We start from the raw sequence: 12,938 nt of genomic DNA on the forward strand, positions 1-12,938 counted from the left end.
CAATGCTGTATAGTTTATACACACACTTTGTTCTGGTTATGGTACAGTTGTGCGATTAGCCTGGATTAGCCATGTGTGTCACTGTTGCAGAAAGCAACAACGTTGGAGACATGTCTCTTTTAACCCGTTTACTTCCTTTCCCTTGTGAAGGGCAGCAAACCAGACAAGCCTCTGATTGACCTCTCAGCCCTTCTTCATTTCAGTCTCTTCACTTCAGAACTTAGAAAATCACTGCATGCGTTCCCCCATTGAAAGTCCTGTAAGAAGTGCTAAATCAGTGAGGCATGAACATATGTAATCGACTTATTCCGACAGTTTGCCTTAATAATGCATAAAAAAGAATGTACAAATTTGACCGTGCATATTAGTTGTTTGCTTCTTTGAACACCACAAATACTCATTCTTTCAAGGCGTCTGTCTAGTAACAGAGTGCCAGCTTTACTGTGATCTGTTATTGGTTTCTTCCAATTGAAGCAGCTGTGCATGCAAAAAGTCGCTATTTGATGAATGATGCTATCACAATATAAACAGTCGAAAACAACGCCTGTCCCTCAGTATTTTATTTATTTGTTGTTGTAGTTCATCTCCATGATCCCACAAGAGTGTCATCCTACAAAGTCATATGGCATGGACCCAGGCTGCATCAAGAAGTGTGTACATAGACTTTCACTTCATTTTTTTTAGGCATAGATGGTGCAATATTTTGCAGAAACCATCACAACAGCATGACTACATCGGCACCAGGCTTCATTTTAATTCTTTTATGTGCCGTGCCCAAACCTGGCAAGAGGCCTTTTGAACAGACTACTACAGTTGACAATAGTAGTGGTTAAATGTTATAGACCTTTTGCATAATGCCAACAAATCTGCTTTCACTAGGTGCTTGCCACTATCAAGAAGAATGGGCATGCAGGCAAGTAGTGCTTATTCACAAAGGTGTCATTTGCTACAACAAAACAAAAGTGGCAACAAGGAGAGGCCTCAACTCCAGGAGCTACAACTTTTGTCAAGATTTATGTCATTCTGGATGTTATCAGAGCAAACTACATGAAAAAGAGGGAAGCGAACTAAGAAGTGCAGTATGCTGTGATACCTCGTGTACTGGTGTACCAATCACGCAGTCATTTAGCACAGAATTGGCATCGCAAACAAAAATGCTAGCGTGTTCAGCTATAAGATCAGGTCAGTTTGTTGCAGCCACCAGTGCCTGGCATACCATCCTTGGCTCAAGAGACATGACATGACTGCTGTCACCTGCATGGCTTTAGGCAAGTGAGGGAGCTCATTACGATTGTGCTTTATCTCCGTAGTGTGAACAACTGATTAAGTAATAAATAGCCACTTGTGAGCAGTACACATTCCTTTAAATATACTGCGTGACTAGTGAATCAAAGATGCTGCACTTCACTCTTACAATTAGTATGAAATATGGACAAATAATCGGCACGGCCATGAAGTGGCAGAGTTCACAAGTGAAGTTAATGCATTGCAAGCTGTATTGCATTTCGTGCCCTCATGTGCACCTGCTACACACACTGCTTGCATAGCCATATGCAGCTGTCAATCGGCATGTTGAATTTTCATGAAGAAAAGCTGGGCAGACAGCACAAAACATACAAGCACACAGCGAAGCAGGCAACCATTTATTGGAGCCTGCCCATGTCTATCTCTTACAATGGTGGCCAAAAACAAGCATCACCTGACTGCCGGCTGTCAGGTTCATGAAAGTCCCTTATCAAAATGTACGTGATACAATACTCACAAAGTCGGGCAGCACACAGCTCCTTGACTGGAACAATGATCAGCTATTGCTATGGATGCTTTTATAAGAGTTCATGCTTACAAGAACATGTATAATTGTAAATACATGTGGAAACCTGTATAACTGCAAAATAACACCGATGTACTTTGTGTGTCAACCCTTACAGCTAAGGCACATTCTTAAGTGTGCCCAACACAGCGTGTGCACTGACCAGTTCCAGCCAGGGCACAATGCAGTCTGGATGAAAGTGATGCTGGCAGGGAAGTCGCTTGACTTGTTCACCAGTCTTGAACTCCTCCATACATACTGTGCACTGAAGCAATTTGTCTGCAATCAGTCAAGACATACAAAGTTGGAATGGTTCCCTAATCAGCCAAACTTTCAACAGCCCATGACACCACAACTGTCAGACAATGCTAGTATAGCTTCAGTTCAGAAGTGCATGCCCATAAAGCATGTTCATATTGGCAAGAAGTGCGATCTTGTACCTTTCAACCTGTTTTTATCAGTACTGTGAGCCACAATTATGAGTCAGCCATCGCATACTCATTCAAACCTAGACCAATCTCGATTCTAGGCTAGTACGCATAAATCAATGCACTGAGAAAAAGTTTTTTTCAAATGTAACACCACAGCCACATGGGCCAATTTATTCACACTTGAATAGACGCATGCTGCAGCAGTGAATGTCACTTTGGCAGACTTCCAGGGAAAACAGGGGGAAAGTGGGAGATGGAAATTTAAGACGATGACAAAACAAAAACAAAGTGAAAGCGGGAGCGAATGTTTCAACAAGTGGACTTGTCTTTTTGAAGACCTTGAAAGAGACAAGTCCACTTGTCAAAATGTTTGCTCCCGCTTTCACTTTGTTCTCGTATTGCTCATTGCTTTGGCAGACTGTTACTTTGGCAGCATGCTGCTACACGAGAAATAAAAGTCATCTGAAGTTGATGCCAATGTTAATAGGAAGATCTGTAGGCACATTATAAATTTGTTATTAGAATGTTTGCATAATAACACTACATTATATTTAAGAAGTGTTTAGCATGAATATTAACATAAATTCACTGCAATCACATCAACACACTGAATCATCACGAGCTCAGACATACAATCATCGATCGATTTTCCAGACGGCCGATTTTTCGGGCATACTTGATAATTCGGACACCTTCGCGGCACCGCCATGTACCCCACAGAGTCAATGTAAAAGAACGTATGAAATTTCCAATGAAAACACCTTTCGCCGACCTATTTTCCAGACTTGTTGCCATGACCACAGGTCCGAAACGGCATAATCGAAGCCACCCATCGCTGCCGCCATTTTTATTATCTCGCTGCCTTGAACAGATGCTCTTGCACGCAGATTCACTGGCAGCCGTAGCCACCACCTTGGCAATGCGAGGCCTACCTGCTTGAACGTTTGCTACCAAGCTTCCAGCTGTTCGGCGCCATGTTTTTCATTGAAAGAATTCGTCACTGTCATAAATGGCGCTGATTCCCCCTCTGTTATCCTCGCCAATAACTCCGCAGCTCGGAAAGCACAACACCTTGCAGGATGCTGGTTTCCGAAAGTCTGCTTCGCCTCAAAACAGGAATGCTACGCGGTGAAGCATACACAAACTATTGCGGTGAAGCATACCAAGAGTGTGAAAGGGGCATTTGTCACAGGGCGGGCACGGTAGGTATTCCTTAATTATACACACACAGTCTCTTGGGCCACTACATGCACCAATATGCCTAAAAACTGCAGGCTATTTAGGGCTATTCAGAGCTATTTAGGTCGTGTCTGTGGCTATTTGTACCCTTGGGGGCGGTAAAAGGCATGCATTCATTTTATTCGACTGCCCGATTTTTAGGATGTTTTCCCTGCGACCCCAGGGAGTCTGAACAATAGGTTCTCATAACTAAATTTTGTGACCCCCTATTGTGAACTTTGTTTTTGTAAGTCTCAGTTTTTTGTCGTTTCTGTACTTTTCTTCCACCTTCTTCTAATCGCCTCTTACTAATCTCTACTGTGGACATGTTTACTTTCCCCCTGCTCTCACTGAACCCAAGGGCTTCAAGGAGGCCAGTGGTGCCTAAATCAACCGCTGGGCAGATACTCTTCACATTCTATTAAAACATGCTCCATCGTCTCGCTAGATTTAATGCAGCATGCATATGCTTCTTCTTCCTTCTTAAATCTCGCTTTATAGGTGCGTGTTCCAAGGCATCCTGATCTCAGTTTGGAAAGTAACGAGTTTCCCTTTGAGTTATCATAAATTGTTTCTTTCCCGATAATGTAGTTGCAGCGCCCTCCGGCCAAATTCACAATAAGGAAAAAAAAAAAACACCCATTGAACACTTTCATAGAGTAAACCAAATATATCCATCTTATCTGTCCATGAGGCATCTAGACATGCACTTGTAATGCATTACCAGTCCATTTTATCCAGTGAAAAAGCGCAGTCTTGGGGAACGCCACATGATAGCCAGCGAGCTTGCATTCCGTATCCAATCCAATTCTTTCTGATGCCAACATGCTGCACAGCGCGCACCACATCCTCCCATGCTGTGGAGTTTTCAAATTGGTCAGCACTTTCAACTTCTTTAGCAAACAAATCTTCGTCTATGCGAAATCGCTTTCATGGCTTGCGCTGCGCAGAGGAACATAAAGGCGTGGTTGAAGTGCACGGCATGGTTGAGGACATGTCACTGGAGGCAGCCATCTTGGAAAGAGAGAGGCAAGCAAGGTGCCTCAATGCATGTGCAAGAAAGGGTGCGCGTGTCGACCACTCTCGCTAGTGAAATATGGCAGCAACGCTCCGCTCAGGCAGCTTGTAAGCAAACTGTTTCTCACTCCGCTAGCCCACTTGCGGCTAAGCGGAGAGCGCATGCACTTCCGCTCCACTTAGGTGCTGAGTGGAGCGTAAAAATGCCAAACTAAAACACTATTACTGACCCTACATTGAGTACTACTTATGAAGAACTATCGAAGCTACATATTTCACTGCAATTAATCGCGCTCCCTCGAAGTAACAGTGAATCTGCCCACCTCATAGAGGCATAAGCTAACATGATAAACAAACACCAACAAACTGACCATGCTGCTGTCATTACCTTTGTTGCTAAACCATAGTCCTTTTCATCTCTCTACAAGGCTTCAAAAGATTGTCAGTTACCTTGATTGTCATTATTTCTTTCCTTGCTGTAAGTCACTGGTGTCAATTTAAAAATCACATTCACCCACTTAAAGATGTAGCTAAATGAGCATGCTGTTCCTGCAAAGCCACTATCTAACTTTCCGCCCGGCTTAGTAAGGTGCTGTTGATACACTAGACAGGGATAGCTGCTTCTGCCAGCCAGTTAATAAGTCATTGTAGCCCATCTTAAAGCATGTATTTAATTACATGGAGCAGTAGGAAATGGCTCCTCTAATCTACCAATCACATTCTTAAATCGCATCAACATATTCATATTCTGTGAAAAATAAGGATATTGTCATGGATTCAAATAAATTGCATATCAGTTCTGCAGAAATCTGCAAGCTGGAGAAAATTTCACAAAAGGAAAAGATATCCTCTACTCGACAGCAGCATGAGGCTACCAATAAAAACCGTAAGATTGTCCCAGAGAGAACATTTTGTGATATTGACAGATGGATGGCAATTTTGTCTTTCAAGCAAACATATTATGCCCGAGAGCAAAAGTGTCTCGGAAGAGCAGATTGCTTTTAAAGATCTGGATGCAATAATTCATTATTAAAAGGGCCCTGAAACATTTTTTGAACATAGTAACAAAAAAAAGGGCAAAGCATCAATTGCGATAGCAAATTAGCACACAGCCATATGAAGTAAGGATGGTAATGTTAAGAAGTAAGGATGGTAAATTTATTGACCGTATCAAATTGTAAGCATCCACTTGCTAACTAAATTAATAAGCATGATGTCAACATGCACATTAAATATTATCACACTATGACTGTGGATACTCACTGTCAAAACACTGGCGTGAGGAAATGTGGCAGTAGCAGCGAGTGAAGTGACATTCATGCTGTATCGCTTCAGCGCAAATCAAGAGCCGAGGACACACAGCATGCATAAACCTAGACTCTGTCCCCAACACAGATTTCTCTTAAGGTACGGTCATGCGACTGCGCTGTGGCAGCTGGAGAGAACGCTGCCCCCTCACAACTACGCACCCCTTGCCCTCCCTATCAACTCCCTCATCTTCAACGGTCTCCATGCGCGCACACCTCTGTGACGGCGCCACCAGCTTAGCCCGCTCCTCGAAGTTTAATTTTCTGCCGTTATCAGGATGCAAGCATTAGGCGTTTCGTCGTCCTCGCTTGTTGTGGGCTTGCGCAACGCGATATTTCACGACTTGCACCATTTGTGCATTGTACTATGGTGCACGAATACTTCGAAAACAACTTTTAATTCAAACTTTTTTTTAGCTTTAACAAATTTTCAGGCCCTTTCGAGTTCGAATTATAGAGATTCCACTATCGCAATAAAAAACATTGCCAATCTATTAACGAAGGTCCTGCAAACATACGAGCCAAATATTATTGCACTGCATGCACCAGGAAATTAACAATCTCATTTCACAAGTCGCTTACTAACAAAATCAACAAGCATGGTGTTACGCTCACACAAGCAAACATGTCTGACTCAACGACCGCGGAAACTCACTCTCAAAACGGTGGAGTGAGGAAGTGCAGTAGGAGGAGTGAGCAAATTGGCCTTCGTGCTGCCTTTCGCTTCAACGCGAATGAAGTGACGAGTACACGTGCACCTAGACGCATAGACTGTCCCCATTGCAGATCGCTTTCAACATAGTGGCTGTGCTGTACGCAGCACCTGCTGGAGTAGAATGCCTCTCCTTCTGTTTGCGCCAGTCCAGCAGACAAGTTTCGGGAACTCCGAATGCCCGTGATGCAGCCCGATTTTCGTCCGCCTCTGCGCGCATGATCATTTGCCTTTTAATTGCGGCATCATGATGAACTCTGCATGTCTTCGCAGTTGGCACTTCCATGCTGATTGAGCAAATGCAGAAAATGGGAAGACGGTGGACAAACCTAAGCACACGTACTACATATAGCACATGGAGGAAGCTACAGCAGCTAGGCTCAAAGTGCGTACAAGACAGCCATAAAGAAATGCCAATGGCATTATGGTAATTCAGATTTAGGGTTGCACTCGATTCTAACACGCACACAATTTTTGGACCGGTTTTGTCAGGAAAAAAATGCGCATTAGATTCCAGTAAATATGGTACCTTGTGTGGTCTTCCCAAAAACTCTCCATTAGCCGGCATAGCAGTGCACAGCATGACATTATGGGAAGCTCAACGCTAGTGTATTTCTTCATTTAGAGAAATCACATTTTCACATTTCCAGCCAGTAGCCATAAAAACTGTATGCAGTGCATTGCAGCACACACCATTGCTGCAGTAAAGTGAATTGTATGCAGGTATCATCTAGACAAGGTTTGCCCGAAATTTTGTCCATTATAGCCGGGTCCATTAAAAGCAAAATTTGTTGCAGGAGTAGTACAGGCAAATCAAACTAAGTGAGAAAAATATACTGTTATACAGTAAACTTCTATATATAATGAAGTCGGTGAAATTGGCAAGTTGCTATTATATATCGAAATTTCGTTGTATTGAAATTTGACCTTTCATGGAAATAAGTACAAGCACCGATTAATTTTGCTTACACGAAAAGCGGCTGCAGAATATTCCCAATTATCGGCCAGTCGAAAAAAGCAAACTTAATGAGAAAATAATCCAATTTGGTGAATTTGAGAGTCGGTGACGGATGATATGGTTTCATGTCACGTCAACGATATCTTCATATCGACAGTACGAATTAAGTGAAGCCAGCCATTCTTCACTCCACCGTCCAGTTGATAGCGTCGCCTCCGTGGCCCCAACCCACGGGCGGCCCTGCTTCCAGCTTTGATGCCCCCACTACCCCTTGAGTGCCCTGGAGATCCTGCGCCACCTGCTTTATTATAACCTCAGGTGCTCTCCTGAGGCCTCAGTTTGCCAGTTACATGTGCCTTTCTGGAGCAGTGCTTGTAAAAAATGCAATCTATCGTCGCAACAAGAAAAGCAACCCAAGACTTATACAACACCAGTCAGAACCTTGCCCCTTCAGAAACAGCAATCACCAAATGGGGCGTCCGTGCCCACTGCCTGACCGCGCGGGCAGCCAGCGACAGAGCGTAAACAAACTCGACCACACTCCACAATGCCGGTGTGTCTAAGGGATGCGTACAACAGGCGCTAAGAAACCTCCGCCGTAGTGCCTAGGCAGAGTTGCATATTGAAGGAGCAAAGGCCCCCAGATTTTCTCTCTCGCACACGCTCTTCGCGCCTGCACAGAAACGTCAAGAGTCGCGAGGAACGGCACGGCCCGCTGTACCTACTAGCAATCCAACTTTTTCATGTTCCTGTGCTGCCCTCTGACGGACGCCGCTGGAAACGTTTTCGAAGGGTGTCGGGGCTATCACCGGTTGATTTGTGTATCTGCAGCCAAGTTGAGTGTGCGTTGGTTGCGCGCTTCGTGGACAGCGATCATTATCAAAATCTTCTCCTGGGCAGCATGTCGTTCAGCCATCGATCAATGGGTGAACAAACCCGAGTGCACTGCTGTGCTAACAGTGCAGCCGATAAAGGCAGGCCGAGTTCTGTATGCCGACGTGGCTGACGGAGTTTGTCGCTGATGCGACAATATAAACTGTCGAAATCTGTCGAAATGCGAGGTGCAAGAGCTGGCTCTTGCGCCTCGCATTTCGTATTCCTTTTACACATTCATTAAAATTTCGCATATTCAAGAAGCTTTCTAGCGCAGCCTTTCACGTCGGATTTGCCAAAGCAATGCATATGTTTACATTGGCATCTACAGCCAAAAATCGCTGCTAGCTCAGGATATTGTGGAAACGGTGCATCACCGATATGAAATAATGTCAAAACATAGAAAAACCATGGCCGCTGGCAAAACAGACATATCTGCGCATATGAGCCGCGTTGTTCCACCCGGAAACAAGTCAATATGAGCGACTGAGCCACTTAAACAACGGCAACTGTGATCCAGACATATATTACAGGCTGCTATTACTGATTCTCGCTTTTGTTTAATTTCATCATAGTTGCAGTTTGCGGGTGCCATAAAGTGTTATTAGAAAAAACTGTGCTTGGCATAAGCCCTCACTTATAGGCCGTGTAGTTATCTCGTGAAAATGCGGATGCCATTGCTGACACCATAGGTAACTGAGCTAGCTTATGCTGCTGTACCAAATGCACTGTCTCTTCTTTCCCGTTTGACGCAGAGGTAAATAGCGCTTCTCTGGAATTAAGAAATGTGCCAGCATAACAATACATACAGACCCACCCTCCACGTAGCGAATGTGACTGGCAGCCTTCAGGAATATTGACTTAAGTACAGGATGTTGGCACAGTACTGTGTCGCCTCGCGCCACTTATTGTGTACGTGCCATGCGAGGTGTAGTTGATATCAAATCGCTATAGGGTCACAACTGAAATATAAGATCAGTTTCCTTCGTCCTAGCTACTTAGTTTTTCCATTCAAATCCACCAGTAGCGGGTGCATGAACTAGACGGGCCAGGCCTAACCCAACCTTTGCAAAACAGGATCAACATTGGCCCAAACTTCATGTGCATGGCTTGGGAGGACTGAAGCTTGTGCATTTCAACTTCGGAGGCATGTCGACACATTTTGAGCACGAATAACTATATATACAAGCGAATGGACTGCGGCTATCACACTGTCTGTTTGACGGTCGATCGTGCAGGGTTCGATTGAGGTTCGATCATGGTCGACACGCTGATTTTATCGGTGCCGTTGACAAGAAAGCCCGTCGCGCTACAACTCGCGCCCATTGGTTGCGCCGTTGTCAGCCTATTGTGATCAAATAGTCTCAGCGACACACTGTGCTGAGTAGTCGGCCAATCGCTGGCGTCAGCGTCTTGTCAGTCTCGTATCGACCCAGTGTTACCGCACCTTAACAAGTATGTGAAGTCAGGCAATGCACTGCCACCAACAGCAAGAGAGGGCCGACGCTGCAAGAAGACTGCGTCAGCGACGTGATGTTTTGAAGTGTTGTCCAAGTGTAACGCAGGGCTTTGTCGATAAAGTTGATAGCTGTCAATACAAGGCGGCAACTACGTGGTTCACTGTGCAATTCGGACGAGGCTCTGGCCACTTTCTGTTTCAAAGTAGAGTTGCAGTCTTGCGCTAAGCACATTTTCGGCACCGCACCGACGTGTATACAGAGCAACTGACCAGGGCAGTTCCAAAGCGGTACATGTCACAGGTGTTCCCTGCAGTACAGGTCCGTGCTCTTTTTTTTTCTTTTTTTCGGGGTACTTTTGCTTGATATCAGGCCGCGCACGCATCCCTTCCAAAATGTTTTGCGACTAATCTGCTAGGACAGGGCGCATGCACCGTGAAATAGGCGGATTGTAAAAATGCAGCCCGGATGCGTGCCCTCTCCTGTGACGCGCGAGGCAGGAGGGTGAGGCAAAGGAGGAGGGGCGTTCATCTTTAGTGGCTGCTACAGTGCCTCGATGTCCTCCTCGCCCCCTGCTCCATACAGAGTAGACAACCGCGGCGTCTACTACGGCGTTGGGGCCTACAACTACTACAACGTTGACGTGCGCGGTGCAGACGATGCAACCGTGGGCTATGGTGATGGCGCGTCCGGGAGCGATGGTGAAAACACAACCGCGAGCGATGGTGGCGTTGCGTCCGCGTGTGGTCGTGACGACAACGTGACATCGACAGAGCAGAAGTTTTCACATCAAATATTCAACTGCAGATTTCAGCTCCTACTCTCACTAATAAAAAGGTTGCGCAACGAGACACAAGAGCAGACGTTTTTAATGTGCTGTCATCTACCTCTGCACGACGGATGGATGCACAATGATCAAAATGTAAAGAAAGTTGTCTTCAAAGGCAAAGGACTACATCCCATGCAAGTTTTGGGTGCTCAAAGCAAAGATTTACATGTTTACAACAAATGAACCACCTTTGAGCTCTGTTTTCTCAGCTTTCATTTTTTGTGCAGTTGCTTTCAGTCATCCCAGTACCATTTCACAATGAATGAAGACAAAATCATTCTGTCTTTTGCACTTAGATTCTGAAACATTGATGAATGCAATAAAGTTGTCCATTTTTAACTGTATCTCATAAAAAAAGTTATAATGGGTTTCTTGCAAAAGTCGTTAGTAAGACAATAGGCATAGAAAAGTTAAATATTTTTATGCTCATTTCGGCCCTTAAGGAATAACCAATAGCTTCACTGCACAGAATGGGCCTTTGTAAACATGTGGATGTGAAAATCCCGTGTAATTAATTTGGGAATGACCATTACAGGCTGCCAATTGTTGTAACTTGAAAACTATAATAGATAGCAAAAGCTAATTTCAGTTATGATACCAGCATAACAAATCACACCTGCATACCAAATTTCCGCATTTTATTCCCATAAAATAAAATGTTTTCATTGGCCCATCTCCCCTTAAGGGGAAGATGCCCCACAATAAAACATTTCTTTAATATTTGAACTAGAGATATCAAAATCCACCCACTTATACAGCATTTAAAGCAGATTTCAAATATGTCATTAGTTTCTGTGTAGCTGCTATAGTTCTTGAGTTAAGTCCTACACAGTGGCAAAATAGAGTGATTTTACGGGTACTTTATTGTGTAATAAGTTTTCGCAAAATGCTTTGTGGAGTAGCTTATTTAGCTCTTTGTGGGCCGCAAAGTGCCGATATCTATTCAAACAGCATGTACAATTAGTGGAACTATTTAAAAAATTAGGAGACTTCAACTAATTTTTTTCACAATCACATGAAAATAACCTTGTACACTTACAAGTTACTGAAGTACTATAGTGCCAAACAGAAGACAAGAGACACGAACGAGCGCTCGTCCGTGTCTCTTCTTGTGACATCTGTTTGGCGCTATAGTACTTCAGTAACATGCACCAACTAGCCCAACAAAAAGTTCTGCTGGAACACTTACAAGTATCTTATACTAACGAAATTCGGCATACACACTCTTGAAGATATGTACGGTGCTAATATCTACTTGAAGTTGCAATATCTCCAAGCAGTAAGTTGCGAAAATACACGGTTATATTTCAGAGAATTGAGAAAAAAATTCCCGTATTTAATCGCATAATGATCGCACTTGCGTAATGATCGAATCCCTGAATTTTGTCGGCAAAATTTGATTTTTTTTCTTTCCCATGTAATGATCGCACTCCGAACTTGCCGCAGCGATATGTCATGTGCCAAGTCTAGCTAGTAATGATCGCGCTTACCATCTGTCGAATGCTACGCGAACAACTCTTCAAGACAAACCAAGCGGTTTGCACGCACCAAACATTCTTAAGAAGATGCCTCATTTCATGCCTTTCATCACTTTTCCGCACTTCCATGACAAAAACAAATACATAGCTACAACCAAACTTGCCTTTTTTATGTGTAGGCTTTATAATGGTTGTGGTCAACAACAACAAAAAAGGCGCCTTTCGATTCTCGTCTGCACTCCTGAACACGAAACAAATCGCGAGCAGCAACGATAGTAGCCACGTTTACACTGATACGTTAGAAGTGTATCCTATTCGTACGCAGACGCTTGTAACACAGCTAAGATATTTGCCCACCCTTAGCGGAAACATGCCGTATTAGAATAGTAGTGAAGACAAATGCCGCAGTTTCCGCAGCATGTCCGCCATGTGTTTCTATGTCACTGGCAGCTAAGCGCGCCCATCTGTTTCTGTCCACTCAAAGTGGATATGGCTACGTTATTGCCGCAAACTTGCCGATATTAACGATATCATCCATTGCTAATATGGAAGCAACTGTTTCAATGCACGTAATGTACTCACGAGAAGAAAAAAAATCGCTTTCGCTGTGTTCGGCTTGCTCAGCCAGCCGCTATTTTTGTTTTGGTGTCCCGCACTACATAAGTACAGCGACAGCCACCTATTTGTTGACCTGTTGTCATCCTGCAGCAAACGCAAGATGAAAAAAATTTTTCTTTTCGCGGGAAATTTAACCCACGTGATGATCGCACCCCTGAATTTGCGTCAATTTTTTTTACAGAAAAGTGCGATCATTATGCAAGTAAATATGCTAGTTGAAATGTTCCAAT

General features: G+C 44.0%; 1 protein-coding gene across 2 annotated transcripts in view; it reads right to left on the reverse strand.

Annotated features, from left to right (window-relative positions):
• LOC126520423 (E3 ubiquitin-protein ligase RNF115-like) overlaps positions 1-12,938 on the reverse strand; it is a 44,209-nt gene that overhangs the window by 5,748 nt on the left and 25,523 nt on the right. For both annotated transcript variants that reach the window (XM_050169345.3, XM_050169344.3), the window contains exon 9: positions 1,974-2,089. In XM_050169345.3, the coding sequence (XP_050025302.1) occupies positions 1,974-2,089 (116 nt within the window). The remainder of the gene's footprint in view (positions 1-1,973; positions 2,090-12,938) is intronic.

The sequence above is a fragment of the Dermacentor andersoni genome, chromosome 3 (genome assembly GCF_023375885.2).
Source record: "Dermacentor andersoni chromosome 3, qqDerAnde1_hic_scaffold, whole genome shotgun sequence".
NCBI lineage: Eukaryota > Metazoa > Arthropoda > Arachnida > Ixodida > Ixodidae > Dermacentor > Dermacentor andersoni.